The sequence below is a fragment of the Kryptolebias marmoratus genome, linkage group LG12 (assembly GCF_001649575.2).
Source record: "Kryptolebias marmoratus isolate JLee-2015 linkage group LG12, ASM164957v2, whole genome shotgun sequence".
Taxonomy (NCBI): domain Eukaryota; kingdom Metazoa; phylum Chordata; class Actinopteri; order Cyprinodontiformes; family Rivulidae; genus Kryptolebias; species Kryptolebias marmoratus.
This window is the reverse complement of record NC_051441.1, coordinates 7,258,061-7,285,997: the sequence shown is the minus strand read 5'-3', so window position 1 is coordinate 7,285,997 and position 27,937 is coordinate 7,258,061. Positions and strand designations below refer to the sequence as shown.

At 40.0% G+C, this 27,937-nt stretch overlaps 1 protein-coding gene across 3 annotated transcripts; it reads left to right on the top strand.

Moving 5' to 3' along the window:
* Positions 1-27,658, top strand: rhbdf1a (rhomboid 5 homolog 1a (Drosophila)). 3 transcript variants are annotated; one of them, XM_017429408.3, is made up of 19 exons: positions 1-377; positions 19,829-19,973; positions 20,082-20,221; positions 20,730-20,834; positions 21,875-22,088; positions 22,180-22,386; positions 22,537-22,659; positions 22,808-22,971; positions 23,171-23,422; positions 23,519-23,630; positions 23,745-23,819; positions 23,916-24,077; positions 24,168-24,268; positions 24,369-24,432; positions 25,043-25,137; positions 25,229-25,304; positions 25,492-25,592; positions 26,448-26,601; positions 26,693-27,658. In XM_017429408.3, the coding sequence occupies exons 2-19, from the start codon at positions 19,857-19,859 to the stop codon at positions 27,110-27,112; spliced, it is 2,682 nt and encodes an 893-aa protein (XP_017284897.1). In that variant the 5' UTR covers positions 1-377; positions 19,829-19,856; the 3' UTR covers positions 27,113-27,658. The 3 variants fall into 3 exon arrangements, with proteins under 3 accessions (XP_017284897.1, XP_017284895.1, XP_017284898.1); XM_017429406.3 differs by having other exon boundaries at positions 20,727-20,834; XM_017429409.3 differs by lacking the exon at positions 20,730-20,834 and having other exon boundaries at positions 2-377.
* The last annotated feature ends 279 nt before the right edge of the window (positions 27,659-27,937 follow it).

Sequence of the window (27,937 nt, the reverse complement as noted above, 5' to 3'; positions counted from 1 at the left end):
CACGAAACTGAATTAGGCTACAACCGGGCAGCAGAAGGGAACTTAACCCCGTCCTGTCGCTTCATGGAGCAGCGTGGAAATGCTCTGCGCGCGTAGCAGAGCAGCACCGGACCGGACAGCGGCTGCCTTCCTGCCCCATCCTCCCCCCGGTTCTCCCCCCGGTTCTCCCTCCGCTGCTCGGATCGGGATCTAGGCGTCCGCGGGGTGGAAGAGGAGAAACGCGTTGACATTACTGGTGTGCCGCTGTTCAAGATGATGTGACAAAACCGGAGAGCTCGCTGCCCGTGGTGGAGAGGGAGGAAAAAAAAAAAAGAGGAAAAATCTTAAAAAAAAATAAAAAACACTCCTGGAGATCAACTGAGCTGCTCAATCTAAGGGTAAGTTGTCATTTCTACGGTCCTGTCGCCCATACGGAAGAGGCGCTGAAACACGTCGTGATAGAGGAGGAAACGAGCCGCGAGAGTCGCGTGAATTACCGGCCAATTAAGCGACCAGCACGGGAATCTGCGGGGATCAGGTGGCCTCGTTTAGGACACGGAGTTCTGAGGCATTTGTCTGTTTGCAGAGGACTTGGATCGTTTGCGCGCCGTGGTGTGCCTTTTTAATAATTGGGTCCACCTTAAGGCCCAGATGTCTATTTAAAAAAGTGTCAAGATAACACATTCACATGATGTTCCTGTGGGGGTGGGAAATGAGCCAAAAATGAGATGCAGGGTTGCTTGTTAAATTACTACTACTTCTTTCTTTTCTTTTCTTTTTTTAAACTCAAATTTGGGCAAAATCAGAAGCGATTGCGCTCATTATGACCCTGAAGTGTGATGGTTTTAATTCCAAAATGATGCAGATGAAGAAAGTTTTAGCTTCAGTCTGGGCTGGAGAGGATATTTGTGTTAAGAAACCACACATCACACCATTTACAGTTTCAGTATGACCTCACTTCTCTTGTCATTTCTCCTCCCACTCATACTCCTCTTGTTTTTGGTCACCAGCAGCATCCTTCTCCAGAAGTGAATCAGACAATATCAGTATCACAGATCTGCTTTTGTACTAATTAAAATGTAATAATAAAAATATTAAATTTAGATATGTTTGGGCTGTAAATGCACAAAAGGAAGAACAATGCCAAAACACTTCTTGTCTCATAACAATAGGTGATTTAACACTGTGTGTGTCTGTGTCACCAAACTAGCTTTTAATAAAAAATTGTAGAAAATAATCATAGTAATGGATAATCATCTACAGCTTGTAGAGTCAGCCCTATTCAAGATGGCTGTCGCAGCCAACTGACCTTCAAAGCTACAAAAATGGCTATAACTCAGTCAATTTAACAGATTTTCGTCCTAAAGTTTGGTGTGGGAGTAGCTGTGATGGATCCACAACCCATGTTTTAAGCACTAACAGTCTTCACAAAATCACTAGTTAAAATTCCATTATTAACTATTTGGAGTCAACTCTCTCTTGTCTGTTAGCAAAATATCTCATGAACTGTTGGACAGATTTTAGTCAAACTTTCAGGAAATAATTACTGGCTCTATTTCTACGCAATTCAAGTGCAAACGGGCCTAAGAAAACACAAAAATGTCTATAAATCAGTCAATTTTATGCATATTTCACTAAAATTCAGGGTGGTAGTAGCTGAGAGTCACCCCCAACACATACTCCTAGGTGTGACATCACATATCGATTCGTAATAAGGTTATTTTCAAGTTTTGACTAAAAGAACTACAGTTCTGTCATTTCTCAACACACTGCGATCTAGGCTTTTAATTTGCCGTTTTTCATCATTAGGATTGAGGCTTTTTGTTTTGCACTAATAGATACTGTGACTTATATTGACTCATGGTAGAAAATCACAAAATCATACTCTTTCAGAGGCCATCTGATTGTCTAAAATTGTCTCACCAGAAGTCAAATGTTCCAGGATGACAGCACAAGCAGGCCTACATATTAACAAACAACAATGTTGTTGACAAGTTAATCGCATCACTGTCCAACAATACCTGGGCAGACTGAAGTGAAACTGTAGACGTACTGTATTGGAAACTGCTGACTTATTTTGGCAGACAGAACACAGGAGCACATGGCCCGGTTTGTGTGCCCAGTGTTCCTGAAACATTATCACATGGAGGGATCATAGCTTGGGGTGATGTAATCGCACCAATAAAGCACGTCCCCGATGTGTGATAGTGGCACTCATGCTCATTTTCTGTACCTGCTCCAACTGGACCCCGGAGAGAATATTCCCAAAGTGCGTGCTTAATGTTTGGACGCGTTTATAATATTGTGACACACGGAGGGAGCCAGGAGTCGGAGGTTTATCATCCAGGCTGGCCTTTATTGACAAGCTGGTATGTGAGCTTTTCAGAGGGCTGTTGACCAAGCCACACTGTAGTCATGCCTGCGTGACTTGTCTGTCTGTCTGTCTGGCCAAGTGCACAGTCCTACAAATTCTTCATGGTGTTGCCTTCAAATAAGCTACAGTGCAGGATTTCACTCTCAGCGCTGTCAGCTTTCATTTGTCGCCCTTTATTCAGATTCATCCACCGTTTTGAAAAAAGCACTAAACTAAATGCTCGGCATTATTTAGTTCATGGCTGTGATGCTTGATTAGGTAATGCAGTTTTCAGTAGGATTGCAAAGCGAATATGAATTGAACAATAAACCTTCAGAGACTTGGGCGTACCCTCTCAGATTCTTGGTCGTTTTCTTCAGTTTGCCTGGCCAGAGCTCTCTCTGAGTTCACAATAAATGAGCGTCTCTGGGCTTGAACAGTTCCATGTGTGCGGAGCGCATGACTCCCTATGTAACTTCAGGCTGTTTTATCCCAAAACACATCTGTATCACGAGTTGAAAACTTGCTTGCTTGAGACTTTATTTTAGCAGGCAATCTGAAGCTTAAATTTATTTTTGACCTTCTGAAATTGATTCTTAGTATTTGCTTCAAGAATACATGGATAGCACATGACATCAGTTGCTATTTTGTTAAATATAACAAGTGTTTACTATCATTGAAATGGGTGTGTACATTTAGCAAGTTCACTAGTGATGAGTAATATTTCCAAATTTCCACTGTTTGTTAAAATTTACATGATTTATATTTGTCTTGTGTTTACATGGTGTTAAAAAGTAATGGGACAATAAGTAATTGTTTTCTTTTTCTGTAACTACCCATCCTACATATAACTTTTAGAATTAACCCAATTTAAGATGGCCACTCCAGATAATTGACCTTAGCCAACACAAAAATGGCCCTATTCAACCAATTTTACAGTTATTGAGCTCAAACTTGGCGTGATAGTAGCTGAGAGTCATTCCCACACATACTTGGAGAACCACACATTGTGCCACCTCTTTCCTTGAAACTGTGGCAATAAATATCAGTGTCAATACTGTTTGTCTATTAGCAAAATATCTTGTGAACCACTGAACAGATTTTAATGAAACTTTCAGAAAGTAATTATTCATTGTACATCTGCAACTGGTTACCTTTTCAAGTCGCCCTAATTCAAGATGGCCACCACATCTAATTGACAATGGAAAAAAATGTCCACAACTGTTTTACAGTTATTGAGCTAAAACTTGGTGTGATAATAGCTGAGAGTCATCCTCAACACATCCTTCAAGTGTCAGGATGACGGCGTGGTGGTCCTGGGTTTAAGGCCTGGTTTTGGGCCTGGAGCCTTTCTTTGTGGAGTTTGCATGTTCTCCTTGGGTTTGTTTGGGTTTCCTCCTGCGGTCCAAGAAAATCCATGTTTAGGCTGACTGTCAGGCTCAGGTCCTTCAAGGAATTAAAGGAATTTCTTGAAGGACTTGCTGATTTAATTATGATTTAGTTCTTAGTTAAAGCGTAAAAACACTCCTTTAAAATGGGGAAAGGTTTCTAATGACTGTCTCTTATTTGTGTTGTGCAACTTATTTTTACTTCCCTTAAATATAAGATATCTAAACATTCCAGTAATGATTGACTCTGTGATTGAATATCATTGATCAAAACTGTAAAATATGAAATACTGCATTTAATTTATAGTTCCACATAGAGATCAGACTGTCATTCAGCTGCACTGTGTTGAAACGGCTACAGTTACTATTTGTGTCCGGGGCGGGCTTGTCTCCTGGCATGGCGACACTACCTGGAGAAGGCAAACATGCTAACCAACTCGTTCTTCCACTTGAGAGACAAAACAAATGCATTCCTGCTTGGTAGATTAGTTACACCTGATCTTAACAATTGTTCTCCAATAGACGTGTCAGGTATGTCTGATGGGATAAAGCCCAACGGCAGCGTTTGATCGAGCTGTTGCTGCTACTCGCTCGCCTTGTTTGACTTTGATGTGGTTATGATTTTGACTAAGCTGTCAAAAAAAAAAAGAACAGAGATTTCTTTTTTTATCGCATGTCAAAAATTGAGGAGTTTGTCGGGGGGGGGAACTGGGTTGTGTCTCCTGTGTCTGTTTTGCATTTTGAAATAAAGAATGTGAACAGATTCATTTTAACTTGTTAGTAGAACACAGTGTGGAAAACAGCAAAACATACAGTATAATGGTTGATGCAAAGGTTTATTATGCAATAGGATGCTTGTACAGGAGTAAATACAGTAGCAGGAAACTGCATGAAGTTGTGTGTCTTGACATGTTGCATCCACTTAGACTGATCTTATGACACCTTTGTGGTTGCAGGATGCAGCGGTAGCTATGACGATGAAGTCACTTGTGATGTAATGCTGTAATGTAGCATCAGGTCTATTTCAAGGCTTCCATCTGCCAGCGTGCCACCCTGCCTTTCTCTCAGTCAGCACCTCATCTGTCACGAGCTGGACAGCCATACGTGAACCAGCTTTCACAGAATGTACTGGAAACTTTTTATGTGCGGATTTTAAAGGAAAGTTGTAGATGGGAAGTTTGTGTTGCTGTGAAAAGAATTCACCCGAAGACAACATTTAGCCGCATAGATGAACACATCTAATTTGGGATTGGTTGTGCTCTCACTGACATGGTGTCTAAGAGTTTTAAACTGAAGGGTAAGGCTCATTTTCTGAGTTGTGGGAATACAGTGTTTATTTTCCCAGAAGGCCAGAGTTCTCGTGTAGATATTCAGCTATGGCTTCATAAACTTTGATCTTATTCTTTGAGCGTGAAAACTTCTCAGAGGCTCAGTTTGCAAACTATAACTGAAGAAATCTTTACGTGACACTTTGAGACTCATAGCTCAGTTGTTGTGAAAAATCAGTGGTTTTCTTGTTAGACTTGGGCCTTTTATTTTCTTTTGTAAAATAATGTTGTAAAAAAGTGAATTAGTCATGGCATATTATCCAGGAACTGGAAATGATCAGTTTGAGATGCAAAAATTAAAGAACCTTTTAGACTTTTAGCCTTGGCTACATGGGAATGTTATTCAGTTAAACTATATTTAAAATTAAAGGTCTAGCATTCCTTGATAGAATGCATATCACCCACTGCCTTTTTTATAACAGAATTTCTGACAAAGATCATCTTGTGCTGAAAAATGATAGCCTTTTTGGTGAAATGTTAAAAATAAAATTATGCTCTATTTCATGTGATATCTCAAGTGATCTCAGATGATGTGTTAGCTTTTCCAGTGTGTATTGGGAATAACTGTTAGCTACTACCACTTCAAGTTTTAGCTCAGTATCTGTATATTTTACTGAGGTAATGCCATATTTGTTTGCTAAGACCACTTTGCTGTGGTGGCCTTTTTGAATTGGTTTAACGACAAAAAGTAATCAGTTGTAATTGTTCATCCAATGATTACTTTCTGAGTTTCATTAAAATACGTTCAGTGATTCACGGGATTTTGCTAATGATACAGACAAATAAACACACACACACAGATACGAGCAAACATTATTGCTCCACCTTTGCCTTCGGCGGCGGGCAATAATTAAATCAATTCAGAACATGTTTTATTCTCCTGGTTGTTGCTTTTCTTTCTTGTTGCAGGAGCAGAAGGGCGTGCTTACTTTCCCTCAGCTCATTGTCAGTCCAGAAGGCCAGCTCGAGCCAACACAGCACCCCAGCATTGATACAACAGCAACCAGAGGGCCGTTTTAAATAGGATAGCCCTCCCTTCTGGAAACACTCCCCTGCTTCTCTCCCAGCCCTCTATCTTTGGAACAGTCAGTTGTCATACCCAGAGGCTCTGGATCCTTATTGTGTACCAGACTGCTAAACTTAAGTCGACTGTTCCCTGAATGGAAGTTCACACACAGTTATATACAGAGAGCTTCATCAGTCCCATTGACGTCCACCAAATTCACTCCAGCTGCTTTCCCAGCAATAAGGGTGTGTTTTGGGCTCCTGTGACTTTCTCTTTTTCTTTCTTTTTAGCAGAAGCAAATAGCATCTAGTCTGACTGTAAAATGCTCATTCCTTTACACTTTAAAAAAAAAAAAACCCTGCTTGGGAATCACCAAAATGTGCTTGAGGTGCATTTTTTTATATAGTTGTATGTTGGAATGTTTTTATTGTAGCCGTCAGAGGAAGTGTTGTGGCATCCAGCCAAACACAATCTACATGTTTTGAATGCACCTCGCCCTCCAACTCTCAGCCTGCTTTGTGTCCGGCTACTCCGCTTCCTAACGTGGCCAAATTTTCCCTCCATGTGCCAGCTGAAGGAGCTCGTAATCCTGTGAGCCAGGGAAAACGAAATAAAGCCTGCCGTTTATGGGGCACAAATGATCACGCCCAGTTATAGCAAATCCATGTCTTTGGAAGCCCATTGTGGGGCAACATGCTCTCAGAAAAAAAGGCAAAAACAAACTTGAATGCTTTATAAATCAAAAATATATAATTCCTGTTACATTTAAGAGATTCTTCTTAAAAACTAGATCGAAGGCAACTGGGTTTCTTTTTTATTTTTTTGGGTTTTGAAGACGTCACACTTCTCAGTTAGAAAAAGGAAATGCAGCTGACGTTGATTTGGTATTTTTAGAATTATTATGGGTGACTGAGAATCCAAACTCGGGCAGTTTCTTTCACTTTGCTTATTTTGTCTGCTCATCAACATTTAGTGGCAGTATTCATGAGGGTTGTCAAGTCATAAACATAGCATGGAAGCGTTCCTACATGTGTGCCCTTTGGCCTGAGGGAAAAATTTACTTCAGTTCCTTGGAAAAAAAAAGTCTGTGTTTTTTCTTCTGTTACATCAGTTTTGAGTAGGCCTTCCTCTTACTGGGACGGTGACTGTCCCAACGGACCTGCCCCTGTCTTCCTTGTCTTCCTGTTCTTTTGTCAGGAGTTTTCCACCAGATCTGTTGTCCCTGGTGTATGACTTCAGTCTTCCTTCTTCCTCAACCTTCATCATGGGTTTTACAAGTCTCTGAGCCCAGAAAAAAAAATCAACTTTACCTGCAAATAACTGCCTCAGTGACCTCTAAATTTCTTAAAAACGATTATAGTTATCAACATTTGGACAGAAAAAAAATGCAAAGAATGGGTTAATTTTAAATTCTTTTTTTTTCTAAATCTGGAAACTACTTGAAACAAAGCTGCAATATAGAATATTTTGAAAATCATTGTGAAAACTGGAGTTGATGATGATTAATCCATGGTCTTTCTAATAGGACCAGTGAAGTCTCTATAAGACCTGCTTGTAACATAAGGTGCAAAACAGCAAAAAATATTTAGTTCAAGTTATCTAAATTTGTATTTGTTTGTTGTAGAGCAGAAGAATAGCCAAGACCACAGTGTTTGTGATGTTCTCATCAATGAATGCATGGAAACGGCACTGTTCAAACAGGTTAAATGTATTTTTGTTGTTTGTTTGTTACTTTCTAATCTCAAGTAGTTCCACCAAATAACTGCAATGATTGAAGCAGTTTGGAGTAGGGAGTCAAGTCACAGGTTGGTGCTTGTCATTAAAGATCCCATTTTTGTTCGGCCCAGAAATTAAAATGTGAAGATTGTTAAAATTCTTAAGTTTATTTAGCAATCAAATCATCTTTAGGTTTGCTGTTAGTATTTTGAGATATATCCTCAGTACTGGACCCCGGGTTTGTCGGGTGTTTCAGTCATTGTCGCTAAACTATCTCATCCAAGGAAAACCCAGCCAAGGTTAATCAGACCTCCGTGGGCGTCCCCTAGAGTGGGTTTGCTGAAGGGCTATGGTTAAGATAAAGAAGTGAGTTTGGTTTTGAGGTTATACATGTGTGTTTATGCATGAAAGCAGCTCATCTTTGTCAGTTTGCTTATTCATGCCAGATACTCAAAATGAGAGGTTTCAGTAAAAGCTGTCATAATGGTGCTGCTTGCAGAGCTTACTATTTTACTCATTATGAAAAGTTTGAGAACCACTGGTTTAAATCATTTGTTCCCAGGACATTAATCATCGTATACTGTGCTTGTATATTGCTACTTGTTGTGTCAGTGTTTGTCTTCTCCAATTTAAACCGTTCAAGTTCTCAGCCAAAATGTTTGGTGACATTTGCTTCACCGTCATTTTTTTGTTTTCTCCGTGAATTGGAAATGTCAGGCACTACATTTGAGGCTCACCGGATAGTCAAATCTGTTCATTTTTCATATAACAGTTTCAGCTTACAGCGGCTGATTTGCATGTGACGGATTTGTGTGTTCCCAACACACGCAGCAGGTGGAAACGGAGCACACACACTTTGAATACGGACCTATCTGTCACTGAAATCATGCCCTGCCAGACAAAAACTTAATTTAATGATAGCTTGGTGCTTCTCTTGCTTTTCTTTCACCCACATATTTCACTCTACAGCAGATAAGAGATTTACATAAATATGGGAGCTTATTAAACCTATCTGTTGTATGTGAAAGAAGAAGGATTTTCCCTCGCTCTAATCCGGGGGGGGGAGGGATTAAACAAGTCTTGGCTGCTGTTATTGTTACAAAAGTAAAATATAATCCTCCTACCTGCAGAGAATCAAGTTTGTGCTGTTATCACTTAAGGAGGCCCGTGTCAGTAGTAAATGATGGGAAGTGTGTTTTGGTGACAGTGGAAGTAGCTCACTTAATATGCAGTGTAATTTAGGTCGAGCACAAATCTACGTTCATCCATGCATTCCTGGATGTGTAGTTCACACTCTAAACAAGTAAACCCCCAAGGATGATTTTCCCTCTGTAGTAGTGGTAATCAATGCAGTAAAAAGCAATATTTTGCACTATAACCCTTGAAATGCTCAAGAAGGCATTTTCCTAAATTAAATTGAAAGATTCCGTACTTCTGAAGATTTTGTTTTCACAAGTTCATAAAGAATGCATGTTGGAAAGTTTGACAGGGTGAGAAAAATAATTAAACCTTTATGAAAAAGTTGAGTCAATCCATGAAAAAGCTTTGCTGAATAACTGAATGAAAGGGTGTCTAATGAAAGAGAATGGATTAGTCAGAGATCTAAATTTAACTATTAATATTCTGAATTTATGACCAGTGAATGTGATGTATTCGTAGCATTTTTGTTTTTGTCATCACAGCTTGTGTGTTGCATTTTATCATTATAATGTTTGTGCATGTTTCTGTGTTTGTTTGTTTTACTGTTAGCAAAATCTCCTGAACCAGTGGATGGATTTTAATGAATCTCTCAGAAAGTAATCATTGTATAAATATATACTTCTTATTAACTTTTGAAGTCAATCCCATTCAAGATAGTCGCCACAGCTAAGTGACCTTTAGTGAACGCAACAGCAGCTATGACTCGACAAGTTTTACAGATATTGAGCTAAGATTTGGTGTGGTAGTTCCTGATGGTCATTCCTGTGATAACCTGTACTCTGAGCACTAACACATATCATGAGATCTCAGGATATTGCATGAGAGAGCACATAAGGTGAAGTTTGACCAAAACGGCCATAATGTCTCAGCACAAGATGATTTTAGATTAATCTCTGGCATGAAAGGTGACAGGTGATATGTATCCCTGGAAGGAATACTAGGTCTTTAATTATAAAGGTTTTAATATCTTTGATACACTCAGATCAATGACATTCATAGCTATTTGTCCTTTCTGTGTTACAGAATATCCTCTTTAGTTTGCTTTTAGAGACATTTTGAACACTTTATTGACATAGCAGGCAGATAACTTCATGAGAAAGTAAAATATTTTAGTGTTTTTGTCATCCTGTCACTTTTCTACTGACTCATTTTCTGTTAGAAAAGCTGGACCTGAGTTGAGTGTGAATGGGCTTTAATTTTCTCTGTTTCTCTTCTGCTCCCCTTTGAAAACTCCCTCACAACACTGTTTGACTTTGAAAAGTTTTTGAGTAGTTTGGGATGAGACAACACAATTTCTTGGTCTATGCTAATTTGGCTAATTCCCATTCTTCCACTGCTGCAGGCCACACTTCATCAGCTCTTTTAAATAGACCGCTTGAATATTAAACTGAAATCTCCAGTGTTTTTTTTTTTTTTTTTTACAGGCGAGCAGTGAGCAGCCGGCCTGCCTCAGAGAAGGCTTAATACTTTTGCATAGCGGTCACGTAGACCTTATCATGGCCAGGGATGGGATGTGTATGTTTACACGTGCTGTGTGGATGTGTTCCTGTGCATGTGAGCAAATATATGTTGTTTCCGTGGTTGTGATGACCGGACACCAAGAATGCACTTGGTCTGCAGCGCGTTTCCTGCCTTCATTTACACGTCGCCCCACCTCTGCTCCGCATTTCCTTCCTTCCAGGGCTCCCCAGTAAAACAAGCAGTAACTTGACCTCTTCATGCTGGTGGTCTCCCACAGAGGATGTGACATGGGCTGATGGGGGTCCTTTGTAAGCTATTTTTAATCCTGTTGATTGATTAGATAAGAGTAGCGTTTTTGGAGGATTGATAAACGTAAGGTTGGTGCACCTTTCTGCATCACACACATTCGCATGATGTTTCTGCTAAACCATAATTAAACTAACTTGTCCTGTGCTTCAGCTGGAAGAATTTTCTCAGCTGGGAATTTGCTTTGTCCGCCATGAAAACTTGAGTGTGCTCTTGCTTTTTTTGACTATGATCAGGCTGCACAATGACCCTTGTTCAGCTCGATCCACACCAGCCAAAACAATGAAGCCTATTGTAGGCTTGATTCAGGCTGATATCATGTTGGAAACTATTTAGATGGGGATCACATGTTGTCAAGGAATGCTCTTTAAAAGATTCACCTCTTACTCATTTAACAAAGAATGTCAAGTCTTCTGTAGACAATAAAACACTTGTACAAAGTCTATGGACACATTTTGGAGAATTGAGATTTGCAAAAGACAGAACTTTCATCCCTTTACTGTTTAAAAGCTGATCTTTCTGTTGAAGATGGAGCAACAACCAGAGTACTATATTTGGGAGATTGGATATATAGTAATGGTATTAATCTTTTAATTATGAGTAAAAATGCATATAAAAAACTTTTAAAAGTACTTTTCTATTTATTGCCCTAAAGCAAAGGCAGAGAGATGATAGTTTTGCCTGTCTGTGCTGTAAGCAAAACATCTCATGAATCAGATAAAGGATTTTAATGAAACGTTCAAAAAAATAACAGATTTTAATATGGCTGCCACAGACAACTGACTTTATGAAACACAAAAAATAACGTGGCTCTAATGTAACCAGTTTTACTGATTTTGAGCTAAAGTTTGGTGTGGTAGGTGAGCATCTCCAGCACATACTCCAAGCACTACACATTGTGCACGATCTTTACCTAAAACTTTAGTGTCAACCCTTTATGTCGGCAAAATATCTCATAAACCACAGGATGAATTTCAACGAAACTTTGAGAAAATAATGAAGCTCATATTTACAGCTGAATAACTTTTGGAGTCAGCCCAATTAAAAACGATCGCCACAGCTAACTGACCTTACGTATCACAGAAACGGCTTTACCTCAGTGAGTTTTTACAGATATTAAGCTAAACACTGACATTGTATTAGCTGACAGTTATTCACAACACATACTCCCAACAGATTGTGTGAGAAATCGTATGAGATTGCACAAAATAGTATTTTCATGGTTTGACCAAAACGGCTACAATTTAGTAATTTCTTAACATAAGATGATCTTTGTTAAAACTCTGGCATGAAAAGCGGTGGGTGATATCCATTCCTTCAAGGAATTCTCTGCTTTTTAATGATGACCTAGGTCTGCCTTGTCGAATTAAAACAGTAGCATGACAGCAGTAGCAATTTTATGGATGGGAGAAGTTGCTTTTCAGTTTTCTGACACAGATATTGTAAAATTGTAAAACTGCTTTAAAAAAAAACTAGTTAAATGCAGTTTACATTCAGTGATATAATTTGAAATAAAAGGGCATTACTCATGTCTGTTTTGCTAAATCTAATTATCTGACCTTCCTTTGACCTTATGAGCTGAGTAAATGAGAAAATATTAAACTAGACATTCTTCTCAGCTTTAAACAGCTCCCTATGGACAGCTGAGGTCTTCGACAGTATCACACTGTTGTTGAATTTCATTAAGTGCTCTCAGCACATAAATTTGTCCATATTGGCTCTGTGATACAGTGTGAAGTTACGCAGCAAATGTTAGCAGCTGCTTGTAGGCTACAGTTGGAGATTTGGTAAGTTGACGATGAGCTTCTATAGTAAACAAATAAGTTCCACTTTTAGCGACTGGCTAGTTTAAAACTAACCACTTATCAGCCACTTAAACCCAGGCTATTTTGCTGTGAAGTGATTTAGCTGGGTACTACCAGATCTGTCTGAAATGGTCTCAAAAAGTGCACACAACCATTTTGTTTTTGTAACGAATCATATCTTGACCGGTGTGGTGTATATATAGCCCATGGCGAGGGAGTCTTTGCTGTCATCTGCTTCCTGAAGATTAGGGACACAAACACAGCTCAGCAACGCGACATTTTACAGATTTACTTAGTGAGCCTGACTTTTCCACTAAAATCCTTTGCTATCTTGTGTAGTGAACCGAAACAGGCTTGTTGTAAGGGGAAAAAAATAGATGCCTTAGCTAAATGCCATGTGGAGCTACCTGTATGTAGCTCCGGTAAGATGGGAGCTGTAAATAATTTACCTGTGCAGAATGATTAAATAATTCAAAAGCTGAATTAGCTGCATATGTAATATTTCTTCTTAACAGGGAAAAAAAGAAGAAGAAAATTTGCACAAGCAGTGGGAAAGGAGAACTTGGAGATATCTGTCAGTAAACATATTGAAGTAATTACGTTTTCTATCTGGGTTTCTGTATAGTGCCACATACCTTGCCACTCCTTCATATTGATTTCCTGTGCAGGATATTACTGCACAGGGAAAGGCTGGGTCTTGTGCTGATAAAATAATAGAGCCCGGTTTTCTAGCTCCTGTTTTTGCTTGGCAATGTGTAAAGCAGAAAAGGGAAGGGGTGCTCGCTACGCGATGGCAAATACAGATGGTGTTCATTTCTTTCACAGAGATCCGTGAACGCATCCACTTCTACAATGCTGGCTTAAAAAGTAAAGTACAGCTTTTGAGAGGTGTAGTCTTATTTTTGTCTGAGAACAGCTCACCACATGGATATAACACATGAGGATGTTTTTTATGGTGGGTTCACTTTCATCTAAATGTGCATTTGCTTCTCCGTTCTATAAATAAACCCCATGCGCTTAGACTGCTGTTAGGAAGCCATTTATACTTTTATAACCTATTTATATTTTTGGCTCATAGTAAACAATTATGATTGCAAGGGAGCCCGGTATTTGACTGGATACAAATCTGTCACTCAACACTGAAACCACAGCCACCTATATGGTTACATTAGGATTGTTAAAATAATGAAGACTGACGACTCCGAGCCTGAGCTGCAGATCTGTGGAAAAACTGCCATGAGAAAATCCATAAGCTGCTCCACCCTTCTTGGTCGGGAATGTTTTTAGTGCCCATCATCCACATTGCCAGTCGCAGCAGCTTTGCCCGCCCACCCTGCATGCCCCTCGGTTAGCTGTGACACTTGATCTCGGGGTCAGCTGCGATGGATATTTCTGCTGTCTCTGTGTATTTTTTTATGTTGTAAGGGCTGGTTTGGTGTGACAGACTGTCACATGTCACAAGGGTCAGTTTAGATGACTGCTGCATTCAGTGGCACTCAGTTTCACTTCAGTTTGTGGCTTATGGCTGTTTGGGCGTCTTTTCTTTATCTGTGATATATTGAGGGAGAGTAGGAAATTACAGGCTTATTTTTCATGTTGAAGAAGTAAAACATTAGGGGTAAGATATGTTTTTCCTGTGGTTATATCATAATTGGAATTCTGGGTATAAATCAGCAGTAATACTGGTGAAGGCTCCTGGCATCAGCGATGGTTCTTCATTTTTAGCACATTTAGTTTTTAGGGCTCGTCTGTTTCCTGTTTCTGTTCCGCTCGCTAAAATGAAATATCTGTACTTTTGTAGATTTGTTAAGGTTTTTTTTAAAAATTTTTTCTACTTTTGTATTTCTTTTTAACCACTGTTGGACAAACAATGTGCTATATAAAGATCAAACGCTTTCTGCTGCAGTTAATGTGCAAACAGACTTCAAAGGTAGAAACTACACATGCCTGTAGTGTTGGATTGAATTAGCTCCACCAGGTTTCTGCTAATCAGTATAAATTTATTATAACTACTAGTAACTTTGAATGTAGAAAAATGTAGAACAATAAGATCTTATTGTTCCATATTTGCCATTGGGTCAAGATCACTGTCATTTATGGCAGATAATTTAGAGTATACCTGGTGTAGATGTCAGTTTGTGGTTCTTGGAACCATGATTCAACTTTCCTCAAAAAAATCTCAGCTTTTCATTTGAGGTCTGAGATTCAAACAATTCAGAGCCTTCTGGGCATTGTTGCATTGCAGGAGTCTCTGCTCATCCCACAGCTGATCTACAATGACCAGTGTGTCTCAACACTGAGACACAAGTAAAAGACATCGCCTCAGCCTCTTCAAGACATGCTTAGAGTATTTGGGTGTTACTGGTTGAAAGTAAAAAAGAAGATTCTTTAACAGATAAAAATGGCCTTTCATTGTTGATCCACTTTGGTACTATAGCCAAACTGGATGATTATTTCAGTGGCTCTGTAGCTTTCTCTTCTCCAGTCTTTAGCCAAAGGGCTTCACCATTACTCTCTGGATCTGCAGTCCAAGTCTTAGCACTTACAAATGGTTTGCCCCCTCCTTTTCCCCCAGAGCTGTTTCTTCTAAGCTTTCATCCTCACAGTCAATGATAAGTGACAGTTCTTCCTATCCGCTTGGCGGCTTTAAGACTTTAATTCCATTTTTGGAGAATTTTATTTTTTATTTGGACAACTCATAAAGCTGATGTGAAGCCTGCACTCGGATAATACCAAGGATTTCATACTATTACTACTACGACTACTCTGACCAAAAAAGGCAAAACAATACTCTTTCAAACATATTTTGTAATATTTTATAGAGATACCATTTTTAGCAAAGTGGAGAAATCTATTTTATTATGTGTGTAGCTTCATATGTGTCATATTTTAGTGTGACTTGTGAAATAAAAACTTATTTTGGGAGCAAGTTTCCCTCCATCGTTTTCACTGTTAAGCCTTGCCTCCAGCTTAGAGCGCAGCATAAAAGACAACAGTGCATTTATGATGAATGACTAACTGTTCGAGTATGTAGACAACCTATGGTGGCCTGTTTGTGCCATTTAGGTTTTTGTCTTCATCTATTTGTCAGTCTGGAACATGCATATATTACACAACTGTTAAAAACATACCAGCAACATTAAATATGTTGGTGTGTAGACAACAAGGAGGGAAAGGAAATTGCGGAAATACAACAAAACAGAAAGAAAATGAAAAGATGAACAGGAATAAAAGCAGGAAGTACTGCCTTTATTAAGAATAAGGTCCGCTTACTTCTAACTACATACATTAACAAGGTCATCTATCCAACCTTTGCATGCTAAACAGGCTTTCTTTCTTTCCACTGGCCATCTTGGCTCAAGAATCACCTCTGCATGCAGTAGAGCCCTACTTGGCTAGCCACCGCGAGCTCTGTCAACCTTGATGATGCAGCTCTCTCAGCAAGCATGGCTGCCCTGAGCCTGCCTCGGCTGGAGTAACACACAGCAGCGGCGTGCACACAACACCCAGAAACCAGCCAGCTCCCGTCCATAACAGCTTGGATACATGTGGTTTCCAGCTCTGCCATTTTAGCTTCCTTCTATTGCAGCCAGAGATCTTGTGGAATGTGGATATGGCATGCGCTGAGATTATAAATGAGTATGAATAGAGAAGATTTAAAAAAATGCTCAAATATTTCTCAACACTATCTTAGTCAGAATTAATTCTTTAACATTTCTTTTCTTCTGGAAAAACTGGCTAAGTAGCCCAGTTTTCATCAGCACCAAGCTTATTCTTTTCAGCTTTTCAATGTCCCACTTTGAGCTCTGTTCACTAAGATTGTCTTATTATTGACTTTAGTTTCACTGGTGACAGCTGGGCCTCTGGTGTTGTAATCTAGTGTCTTTCCCTGCTTAACTGAATCATTTGCTAAGTACTAACATGAAATGGCAGCACAGAAAACTTCATTATCTCCCAAAAGCGAAGGTAAAGGGATGATGTTTTTGCTCATGTCTGTGTGTTTGTCTGAACCTTTTAGTAAAAAATCTCATGAATCACTTAAGGGATTTTAATTAAACTTGATAAAGTTAAATATTAGCTGTACAACTGATTCACTTTTGGAGTCAACACAGTTCTAGATGATTACCACAGCTAATCAACCTTAATCTACACATTATTGGCTTTGCCTTGATGAATTTTACAGATATTGATCTAAAATTTAGTGTGGTAGTAGCTGACAGTCATTCACGAGATATACTTCAAGTTCTAACAGATCATGCTAGATATTGCAGTATCTCATGTGAATGCACATAATGTTTTTTTCAAGGTTAGACCAAAATAGCTATAACTTTGTCATTTAGTCTAAAACTCTGGCAGAAAAGATAGCGAGCGATATGCATTCCATCAAGGAGTGCCAGGCCTTAAATTAAACCTGAGTTTGTATGAAAAATGTAGCTGCAGCTGGAGCTCCCCAGACAGAGGAGGAGAGTACGGGTTAAGCCTGTCAGCTCTAGTCATTGTGTCCCATTGGACATCCCTGCACCTGCAGAGATGTCAGCGTGTCTTCTGTTTGCGTGTCGTTTCTGCTTAATGTGTCCTGGAGAGGCAGTGAAGCCCCAGAATGAAAAGCAATACAAGCAGGGGTAGTCATGGGTCTTGTGATCTGGTGGGAGGTGTTAGTTTCTTACACAGAGCAGGAAGCCAGTCTTGAAAGACTCATTGCTATGTTATGGATGTGGGTGTTTTCCCACTTTACATGTGAACCTTGACGTAAAACAAATCTTGAGAAAATGGATTAAGGCACGGTGTTTGAAATGTTGGCCTCAAATCAGCGCAGGGAATGTGAGCAATGTGAGAAACTATTACTAACTTCAAATTGTTGCCATAACATCGAGAGGACAAACACCTTGAGAGTAAGATAAGACATTGTGAACTCTCTAAGCAAAGAATAAGTAGAATTATTTGACTTGTATGCCATGTATCACCAAGTAATTTCTTTTTTTTTAATTTCTCTCTCTCTCTCTCAGACATAAAGCTAGATAATACATTGTATCAGGAAAGAGCTAATCCTCCAGTCTGGATATTTGCCAAAGGCTAAGTTCACTGCTTCTTCCCCAAGGGTATCTGCTTCTGAAGGACTTCCTGCCCATAATATCAAGTTTTTTCTCAGACAGGGACCAGCCTTGAGTCAAACACTCTCAAAGCTGCGATTTGCAACTTTCAAAGAGAACAGCGTGGAAAGCTCTCACAGCCGTGTTCACGTTTTGAGTGATGACTGTGCCAACTGTTCCAGCTAAACTCCTCCTCAGACACGAGTTTCAGGAAAATGCCAGTTTTATTGTCGTGTTGACTTTGGAAGAGGACGAGAGAGAAAGAAAGGAGACAGACTTTCAAGGCACTTGGCACTGCTGTCTACTGAATGTGGGAGGTTTACCTTGGGTTCTCACCAAATGTTCTTACTGGTCAGCAGGCTTTGAGGGAACCATAACAATAACTGAATGGTTATAATTGTGCTTCAGTGTCAGGACTTGCTGGCTACAGTCTTTTTTTTCTAATCATTTGCCATGATGAGAACGTAATTTTCATTATGGTAATTCTCATCAACAACAAAAAAAACAATGATGAGAATGGAACTCTCATCATTCTGCTATATTTGCAATACTTGCTAAGTAACTTTTAATTAAGATTTTTATCCTATCAATTTACATACTTGGTGTCAAATGTCTGTGAAAATATGTGTGTGGGTTTAGCTTCTCTTGCAAGTTGACAGCAGATATTTCTGTCAGACTGCACTATGCACTATGGGAGACTCAATGAATGAGCAGAAAAAGTCATCTTAGTTTACTTCCACTAAACCATCTACGTTCTCTGGACAGAAGGAGCCACAAGCACAATATTCTGACAAATCAGAGGTAAAATAGAAGAAGCTCGGTGTGTGTTTGTGACTGGACTACAGATCTGTTTTATATCAGGGGCCCTGCTGTTTGAACTCATGGCAAAAGTAATTAAATGTTGCCTGAAGCAAGATGGGAACTGTTGTTGCTACAATAAATCCTGTTGAAGATGTGATGCTGGTGTCACATTTACATTTCCTTAATGCTGCTAACTGAACACTCTGAGATGAGATCTTTGATGTTTCCTCCCAGAAAGAAATAGGTCATGAAGAAGTATATTTAGTTTTTTTTTTAAATTAATAAATTACAAATCACATTGAATATGCATTATAGAGCAAAGAAAGAGAGAATACAGAATGAAGCTTTGCACAATGCTTTCACCAGTCTCCTCCTAAGCTTAATGCATGATTGGTTGTTTTATTGACAAGCTGTTGATATTTTATAATCTTTTTAGCGTTTTGTTAACTTTCCTGTTATCATAGTGTTACATTTATCCCAGTGTTCTTTACTTACACAGACCTGTAACTGAGAAGTGTCTGTTGGAGTGACAGACCATTTTCAATCGTTACCACACTGGTTATGACCCCTGCTGACCTCTGTGTGAGGTTTGCCTTCCACCTCTGCTGAGATCCACTGACAACACTTCCCGTCATCACATGAACTAAAACAGAAGCCTGTGGTGCATTTAAATGCCAATGTGAAACAGATGTGGTCACTAAATGCCAGAGCTTGCGCTGTAACAAGAGAAGTGAGGACGTGACCTGGTGAGAATCGCTACTGTAACAATGTTTGTGACAATGACCCTGTCAGGCATTTTAATTTGTTGGCATTTTGATGAAGAATTCTAAAGATATTATTATAATCATTTGGTTTTTACAAACAAAATGTCAGAAGGCAACCCTGAGGAAGTGAGGTTGTTGGCACAATAAAATGTTGGGCTGTGGTTACAGGCAGACTGTTTGATGCTGAGGTTTACTGTGCACCTTCTGTGGTCCACGGGCCTCGTCATGGGAATGCATACATAGTCATTAGTGTCTGATAGATGTCTGCTGGAAGCAGAGCTACGTTAAACCACCAGCAGGAATTAAGACTGATTTGAAGTGAGAATTAAGGGATTATGGTTAAGACTGCAAACTTCCTTTCTCTCCATCACACTCACAAAAGGCTTTTTAAAAATAACCATATGATACAAGTTCTGAGAGGTAGTTAAAAGCTGTAGATTATTCTCATCAGGTTACTAACTAGTAAGCAGAAATCTGTGACTGTTTGAATCAAATAAGGGACCTTAGCACCCTCTTGTGTAACAGTTTTGCATCACAGTCAGCTCCAATTCCGATTGTGATTCTATTCCTAATGCTGCAGTTTATTATTTGAAAGTATTTATATCACCTTTTAATTTTTCTGTCTGTGTAGCTGGAAGGCCTGGGGTGAGACAGAGAAGATGGCTGAACCACGGCGGGAAAGCACCAGCAGCCTACAGAGGAAGAAGCCTCCCTGGCTCAAACTGGACATTCCCACGGCTCAGATGTCACTAGACGAGCCTCCTACTTTTGTTCAGGTGCTCTCTCTCACCGAATGCCTTTCCCCAATATTTATTACCCTTTGTCATTCGCTGTATGGCATGATTTGTGTTCACGCATAACTTAATGCATCTCTTCCCGTTTAGCCGGTGAAAAGGCAGGGGTTCCTTCGAAGCATCAGCATGCCGGTAGAGACTTCATACCTCCAGTCTCCACCGCGTGAGCTGTTTGACACTCGGCGGCCTGTTTTTCAACGTCAGTCATCCATTACACAAACCATAAAGAGGTAAAAGTAACTAGTAAAATGCATGAGCTATTAAATAACATCACATACATACAGTAGGATTAATTTCTATTCTGTTGCATAGTTGAAAACAAAAATACTCACTATATTTGTCGGACTACTATGTTGACAAATATAGTGAGTATACAGACATCGTAATATATATTATCAGCATTTTTTTAGATTCATAAGTTAGGCTAACAATGCTAGCAATCTTTCCTTTACCATGTAAAAATGAACTTTTCCTGGCTGCCACACTTGTCTTTCTTTACCTTTTTTCAAAATTTCCAACACTTTCTGATTAACATCTTCGTGTAATCTAAATGGTACTTCACTGGGTTTTTTTAAACCTTAAATAAACATAAATAACTTAACTTCCTGCTTTTCTCTGTCTGCATGAAGATGGCTACAGCACTGTCCAACTGCATTTTTCTTTTTCACTTCCTGTTTTTCTCATTTCCTCTGTCCCTTCTTGCCACCTTCCTGCCCTGTCCTGCCTGGGTCACAGCAGCAGGAGAGTGCACTTTGAAAGGATTAACACCGTGCCCGTTAAGGGGCACCGGGCTGCCCGCCGCAGCATCAGGAAGCACCATTCTCTCTCCAGAACTCTGCTCAGGTATGATAGGAAGCGTCTTACACCATGAGAAAATGAGGGATTGCTTTCTTCTCGCTCACTGGATGCTAGTTCTTAGTCATGTTACCACAGAAATTTCTTTTTAAATGAGTCAGAAGAGGACCTGAAACCAAAAACTTGGCTTTTCCTCCTACAAACACACATTAATTCAGAGCTACAGTAATGAGTCATATTGGTAGCTGGAGGGGTCACTCTTTTCTCTACAACTTTGTGTAACAGAGTCCACCACAGGCTGCTGTTGCTTTGTAATGATGCTTGTTAGTGAGCCAGCCTTTGAAGGTTTGGGACCAGATCTATTAGATAAGGTTAGGCACTGAAAATGTCTATTCAAACCCACTGAAACAAGTCAAATCTCTGCTGCAAGAAAAGACTAAGTTTATTGTCCCATGTCAGCTTCTTGGTGACAGCACTGATGGGTATTTTTAAAGCTGAGAGCCTTGTACCATTCATTGCGCAGCTTGTAATTAGTGAAGAAATGGCGAGCTTGCCTGAGCTTTCCTTTGAAGGATGTTCCAACTTACACTTCCTGGCCTTGGGGAGCAGTAACTTTGTTTGTTCTGGTGCTCATTAGGCTTCCACTTCAACAGAATTACCGTGTGTGCAGACATCAAGGTTTTTTTTTTTTAGGAATGTACTGTGAAGTGGAAAAGGACACAAATAAAAAGTTAATTGGATTTTCTGTCAGCTGGTGCCAGTTGAGAATAGGGAAATCTGTATTTTATTTGCAGCATCAGAACTTCGCCAATCCCTCTTTTATTCCTTTTTTCTTTGTAATAGCAGAAATTCACAGTGTCAGTGTGTTTGGACTTAAGCATGCCTGGACTTGCTCCCTCTAGTCGGCCCACCATCTGAACTATCTAGAGCTTTTTTACATCCTAGGAAGTGTGGTTTCCTTTGTAGCCCCTTTTTTTCTGTATGAATAGGATTCTTTAGATAATCATCAGTGTTTGGCTCTAAAGAGTATGTAAAGAGCAGATGCCCACTTTTGCAAAATAAATAAAAATTTATGTTTGTGGTGTCAGGGGAACAGCGGACTGGTTTGGGGTTAGTAAGGATGGTGACACCACCCAGAAATGGCAAAGAAAAAGTCTGCGGCACTGCAGCCTGCGCTATGGAAAGCTAAAACCCCAGGTGATCCGAGAGATGGATCTGCCAAGCCAGGACAACATCTCCCTGACCAGCACTGAGACCCCACCCCCTCTCTATGTGCCCTCTTCACAACATGGAATGCAGAAGGTGAATTAAAAGGGTTTGATTTGCTAAAGAGATGTCATTGAAGTAATGTAAATTATCTTTGTTTGTAATGAGGACCTGTTTTGGTCTCCAGATTGTGGACCCGTTGGCTCGTGGAAGGGCCTTTCGAATGGTGGAGGAAGTGGATGGCTACAGCGTGCCTCAGACCCCCATCACTCCTGGAGCTGCGTCGCTTTGCTCCTTCACCAGCTCCCGCTCAGGTCTTAACCGGCTGCCTCGCCGGCGCAAGAGGGAATCGGTGGCAAAGATGAGCTTCAGGGCGGCAGCTGCATTGGTCAAGGTAAATGAGTGAACAGAATTAAACAAAATCCACTGGATATAAAATTCAAACATTTTGTTTTTGTTAAAACATCATTATCAGATGGGTTTTTTTTTCTGTGTTTTTTAACAACTTTGTATTTGTGTTCACGTGCTTGTTTTGTATTGTCAGGGTCGCTCAATACGTGAGAGCACTCTAAGACGAGCCCAGAGACGAAGCTTCACTCCTGCCAGCTTCATGGAGGAAGATATGGTTGACTTTCCCGATGAACTGGACACATCTTTCTTTGCCAGAGTAAGGCTGGAAAAATGATTTTGTCATTATTGTCTTATTTCCATATTGCATAATTACCATTAATTACTAGATATAAATTAGATTTTTTAGAATCCACCTGATTGAACATACTTTCAACTCCCTTTCTCTACAACTGTTTGTGTTTTAGGATATCATGATGCAAGAGGAGCTGTCCACATATGCTGATGAGGTGTTTGAGTCACCGTCTGAGATGGCCATCAAAGAGGCGGACCCCAGCTCCAAGAAGGACGAAAAAGAGCTGACGGGCAGCGCCTTAGATAAGACGGAGCTGGAGAGAAGTCACCTCATGCTGTGAGTTACTGTAGGCAAATTCTTAATGGAGCTGCGGCGCCAGGAGATCTCGCGAGATTTCTTGTCGAGTTGAATAAAAATAAGTTCTGAAAGTCCGATATAGTAAATCACCTGATGAATAAATAACTGTTTTCTTTTAATTCCTTCAGCTTTTACCCATTTTTAAAGTGACCTTTTTTTGTTGTTGCCTGCTCTCTAGACCTCTAGAAAGAGGATGGCGTAAAGCCAAAGAAGGAACCCCAGGACCACCGAAGGTGCCCTTGCGTCAGGAGGTGGTGAGCGTTCACGGACAGCGGCGTGGACAGCGCATCGTCGTGCCGGTCAAGAAGCTTTTCGCTCGTGAAAAAAGGCCTTATGGGTTGGGCATGGTAGGAAAGCTCACAAACCGCACCTACCGAAAGCGAATAGACAGTTACGTCAAGAGACAAATCGAGGATATGGATGACCACAGGTACGGCAACTCCCCTCATATGTATTCGAATAAGTACTGAGTGGCATTGATGGATGAAGAGAGTCATTCATTAAATGTATTTTCTGCCTCTTTTAGGCCATTTTTTACATACTGGATCACCTTTGTCCATTTACTCATCACTATATTGGCTGTATGCATCTATGGAATAGCACCAGTTGGCTTTTCTCAGCATGAAACTGTTGATTCTGTGAGTGCCGAACATTTTTGCTGACAGCTTGACAATATATTTTCACTTTAAAACAAGTGTTTTAATGACTGATTTGTATCCTTTTTTTATTACTTTGGATGTCATTGGATATAGGTTTTAAGAAACAAAGGTGTCTATGAAAATGTCAAGTTTGTACAGCAGGAGAACTTTTGGATCGGGCCTAGTTCAGTAAGTACCACGCCACCCTTTTTATTAGTAAATTGTTTTTACATTTGTAAATGCTCATTTTTTTTGTTTAACCCTCCTTTATCTATATATTTTTAGGAAGCCCTGATCCACTTAGGGGCCAAATATTCTCCATGCATGCGACAAGATGGGCAGGTGCATAATCTCATCAGGGAAAAGCGAGCTATTGAACGCAACTCTGCCTGCTGTGTTCGGAACGATCGCTCCGGCTGTGTCCAAACTTCCGAGGAGGAATGCTCGGTCTGTATTTCATGCTCCTGAATCTTTATAATTCATCTACAAGAAGCAGCTGTGTTGCATTTTTGATCTTCTATGTTTGTGTTTGTGTAGAGTACTTTAGCTGTGTGGGTGAAGTGGCCGAGGCATCCCAGCACTCCCCAGTTTAATGGTAAAGACAGACAGTATGGCTCAGTGTGTCATCAGGATCCCAGGTAAGACCCATAATTAAGTTTTACATTAAAGCTTACAGCATTACTATTGCAGTACATTACTTAAACAGTGCGTTATACCTAATTTATATCCTACTTTCAGGATCTGTCTGGAGCCTGCTTCAGTGTCGCCTCATGAATGGCCGGATGACATAACAAAGTGGCCAGTAAGTACTTTTAATCCTTGTAGATTGTTTGGAAATAAAGACCAGATTTGAAGTTTAATGATTTATCAAGCTGCTAGAAGGTAAAAAATAAACATCCTTAACCTGTGATTTGATTGTATTTGTTACAGCATTTTAAAACTAAAATAAAGAACAGCACTATATGCATATAAATGCACAAAAAGACATTTGGTATTATTACCAGTAAGAAAATCCACTTCCTGTCGTAAAAGACCTAACAGTCTAATTCAAGATTTGATGTAGTTGAAGCTGAGAGTCATTCATAACGTGTACATATATAGGAATCTTTGGCCTTTATTTGACATTTAAAACAGTTATTTCAGTTGTCTTTAAGTTATTTAATTGTTGGAGTGTTGACAAGTAGAAGTGCACATATGGCACATCAATTCATGACAGGTAAAGCAGCAAAAAGCAGCATTTTAAAATTCTGCAGGTATGCATGCAGATGTAGCTTGGCATCATTTTTTTTCTTTTTTCTAAACACTATTTTTGTGTTTGTTTATTTGTATCTGCAAGTGAAATGTTCAAAATGATCATCAGACATCTGGTTTGGAATAAACTAAGTGTTTTATCTGTTTGTTTTTTTTTTCAGATTTGTACCAGGTACAACACAGGGAACCACACCAACCTGCCTCATATAGACTGCACCATCACCGGCCGACCCTGCTGCATCGGAACCAAAGGGAGGTGAGGAAAGTTCAGCAGTTTTTAGAAAAACAAACTGATCGCAGATAAGATAACTTCAGATTTTATGAACAAACTGTTTACTCTCTTGAAGGTGTGAAATCACATCCAGGGAATATTGTGACTTCATGAAGGGCTACTTTCACGAGGAGGCGACTCTTTGCTCTCAAGTAAGCAGCTCCTCCATAATTTGATGAAAACAGATGAAGTGAATAATCTTGTCAAACTGTTTTTTGTTTTCTGTGTAGAAGCATCTGATTTCTGATTGTTTAAATAGCACGTGGCACATTTTCTTATAAAATGCCTTATTACTCAGGCACAGCGCCTCACATGTTCACATGTTTTGTCTTTTCTCAGGTGCACTGCATGGATGATGTCTGCGGACTGTTGCCTTTCCTCAACCCTGAGATTCCAGATCAGTTTTACAGGCTCTGGCTCTCTCTCTTCCTGCATGCTGGGTGAGTCATTAGTGGCAAAGTACTTTGGCAGAATCTTTCAAAGTGACTTTGTCTTTAATCTTCCCTAGTAACAAGCTAAACAAAACAATGAAAAAGGGGAAAAAAGGCTTGTAATTTAGTTAAGTTTATCAATATCATTAAAGCACAAATGGGTCTGATAATTAATCTGTTTGATTTGAATTTCTGCAGGTTCCATCTGTCATTGAGAGGTGATAGAAAGTCTCATTTATTTTAATATAATCCTGATTGTTTTAAATCTCTTTACACAAAATATGAAACAAAGATAAAATGAAAAGGCTTACTATTCCTCATGCCAGAGTTTTAGACTAAGATGACCTTTTGTTGAGAAAGTACTGAGCTGTAATGTTTTGGTCAAACTTTGAAAATAATGTTATGTGTGATCTCATGAGATGTCACGCTCAGTCCCGTTATCAAACTAACCAATTCTTGAAGTTCTGCGGTGCAGTTTGTTGCACCGGGCTGATCCATCTCCTCACACACACTCATATACCGCATTTGCTCTATTAGGCTAACAGCTTTTAGACGTGTCAGTCAGCCTGAACCAACTCCTCACGCTTAAATCGCCTGACAGTTAAGAAGAGTAGTGCTTCATCTTTGTCGACTGTTATCTCTCCGCTGGATAATTAACAAAGTGCCCTCGCTACGTGAACTCATTAAGCTTCGCAGGGAGATGGAGACTGATTGTGCCGAAGTGCAAAGTCATCCCCACTCCGCGATTTAAGGGTTTGCCTCTTCTAAACAGAAGGATTATCTCCTCGGCACGTGCAGCGTGAAAACCGTGTTCTCTCTCTCACACACACACACATGAACCTTTGTTTCTATCTGTCCTCCCAGGATCCTCCACTGCCTGGTTTCAGCAGCTTTCCAGATGACCATACTGAGAGATCTGGAGAAACTGGCCGGCTGGCTGCGGATCTCAATCATTTACATCCTCAGTGGCATCACTGGCAACTTAGCTTCAGCCATTTTCCTGCCGTACAGAGCCGAGGTGACGTCCTGTAATATTCCCAAACAGTGCAACATTCTTAGTGTGAACTGGTTTTAAGTTTGTTCCCTTTTCTTTGCCGTGTTTGTCTCAGGTGGGCCCAGCTGGCTCTCAGTTTGGGATCCTGGCCTGCCTGTTTGTGGAGCTGTTTCAGAGCTGGCAGATCCTGGCCCAGCCCTGGAGGGCCTTCATCAAGCTGCTGTGCGTGGTCCTCTTCCTCTTTGCCTTTGGGCTGTTGCCCTGGATCGACAACTTCGCCCACATATGTGGCTTCATCTCTGGCTTCTTTCTTTCCTTCGCCTTCCTACCGTACATCAGCTTTGGCCGCATGGACCTGTACCGCAAACGCTGCCAGATCATCGTCTTTCTGCTGGTGTTTGTCGGCCTCTTTTCAGGCCTCGTGGTGCTCTTTTACGTCTACCCAATCAAGTGCGAGTGGTGCGAGTTGCTCACCTGCATCCCCTTCACAGACAAATTCTGCGAGAAGTACGACCTCAATGCTCACCTTCACTAAAGCGTAGCAGGAAGGCATCAGGTCAATAAATGTGGACTGAATGGAGGACTATTTCCCTTTTTCTCTATGAACTAAAACAAGATAGTTGTGTTTTTTTTTTACTCTGTTATGAATACCTATACTCCTCATGAGGACTTTCTTTACTTTCCTGTTCACACATTGTCAGTCCTTTACTGTCCAAATCTATGGCACCTCATCAAAGAGCCCTGTTTACCTTTACACAAGAGACAGTGACTGGAGAGGCTGGCGCTGGTACAAGGAGGATCATTTTTCTTCATTCACAATCCAGATAACATTTTTATTCTAATTCAGGCAACCTCAGAACCGAAGCAGGGACAATAATCTTGATACCTTTGGTGCCTTGTCGATAAATGTACCAACTACTGCCATATTTTTGTTACATTAAGCTGAGCACTCGAATGTTTCCTTTGTTTATTGCTTCTCGAGAAGTGATTATTGTTTTGAACATGGTAGTGTTTTAGCTACCCGTCTACACTCATGTAACTGAAAAAAAAAAAAAAAAAAAAACAGGAAAAAATAACTAAATGGAAATGTCTGCTACTTTTTTTAATTCTCAGAAAAATGCCTGCTAAATGTTGTTCTGTAGTTTATTTAAATTGAGCAACAATAAAACAAGCATTTCTGCTACTAATATTGACAATTTATGACTTCTTTATTGGCTCCTTGGCTTCCACAGTACTAAATATTAATAATAGCCATTACAGCTTTTGACAAAAGTAGAAATCTAAGTACTTAGAACTCAAATGTGTGTTACAGGTGAGGATATCTTAGCAATGGCTGCCTCGTTAGCACAAACGACATTAT

Excerpts from the sequence above, each read along its gene's own strand:
- rhbdf1a (XM_017429406.3), top strand. The coding sequence starts at position 19,857 with ATGGCTGAACCACGGCGGGAAAGCACCAGCAGCCTACAGAGGAAGAAG. Across the intron at positions 20,222-20,726 it reads ATTACACAAACCATAAAGAG|CAGCAGGAGAGTGCACTTTG; the intron begins GTAAAAGTAACT and ends CCTGGGTCACAG. Across the intron at positions 25,138-25,228 it reads TGCATCGGAACCAAAGGGAG|GTGTGAAATCACATCCAGGG; the intron begins GTGAGGAAAGTT and ends ACTCTCTTGAAG.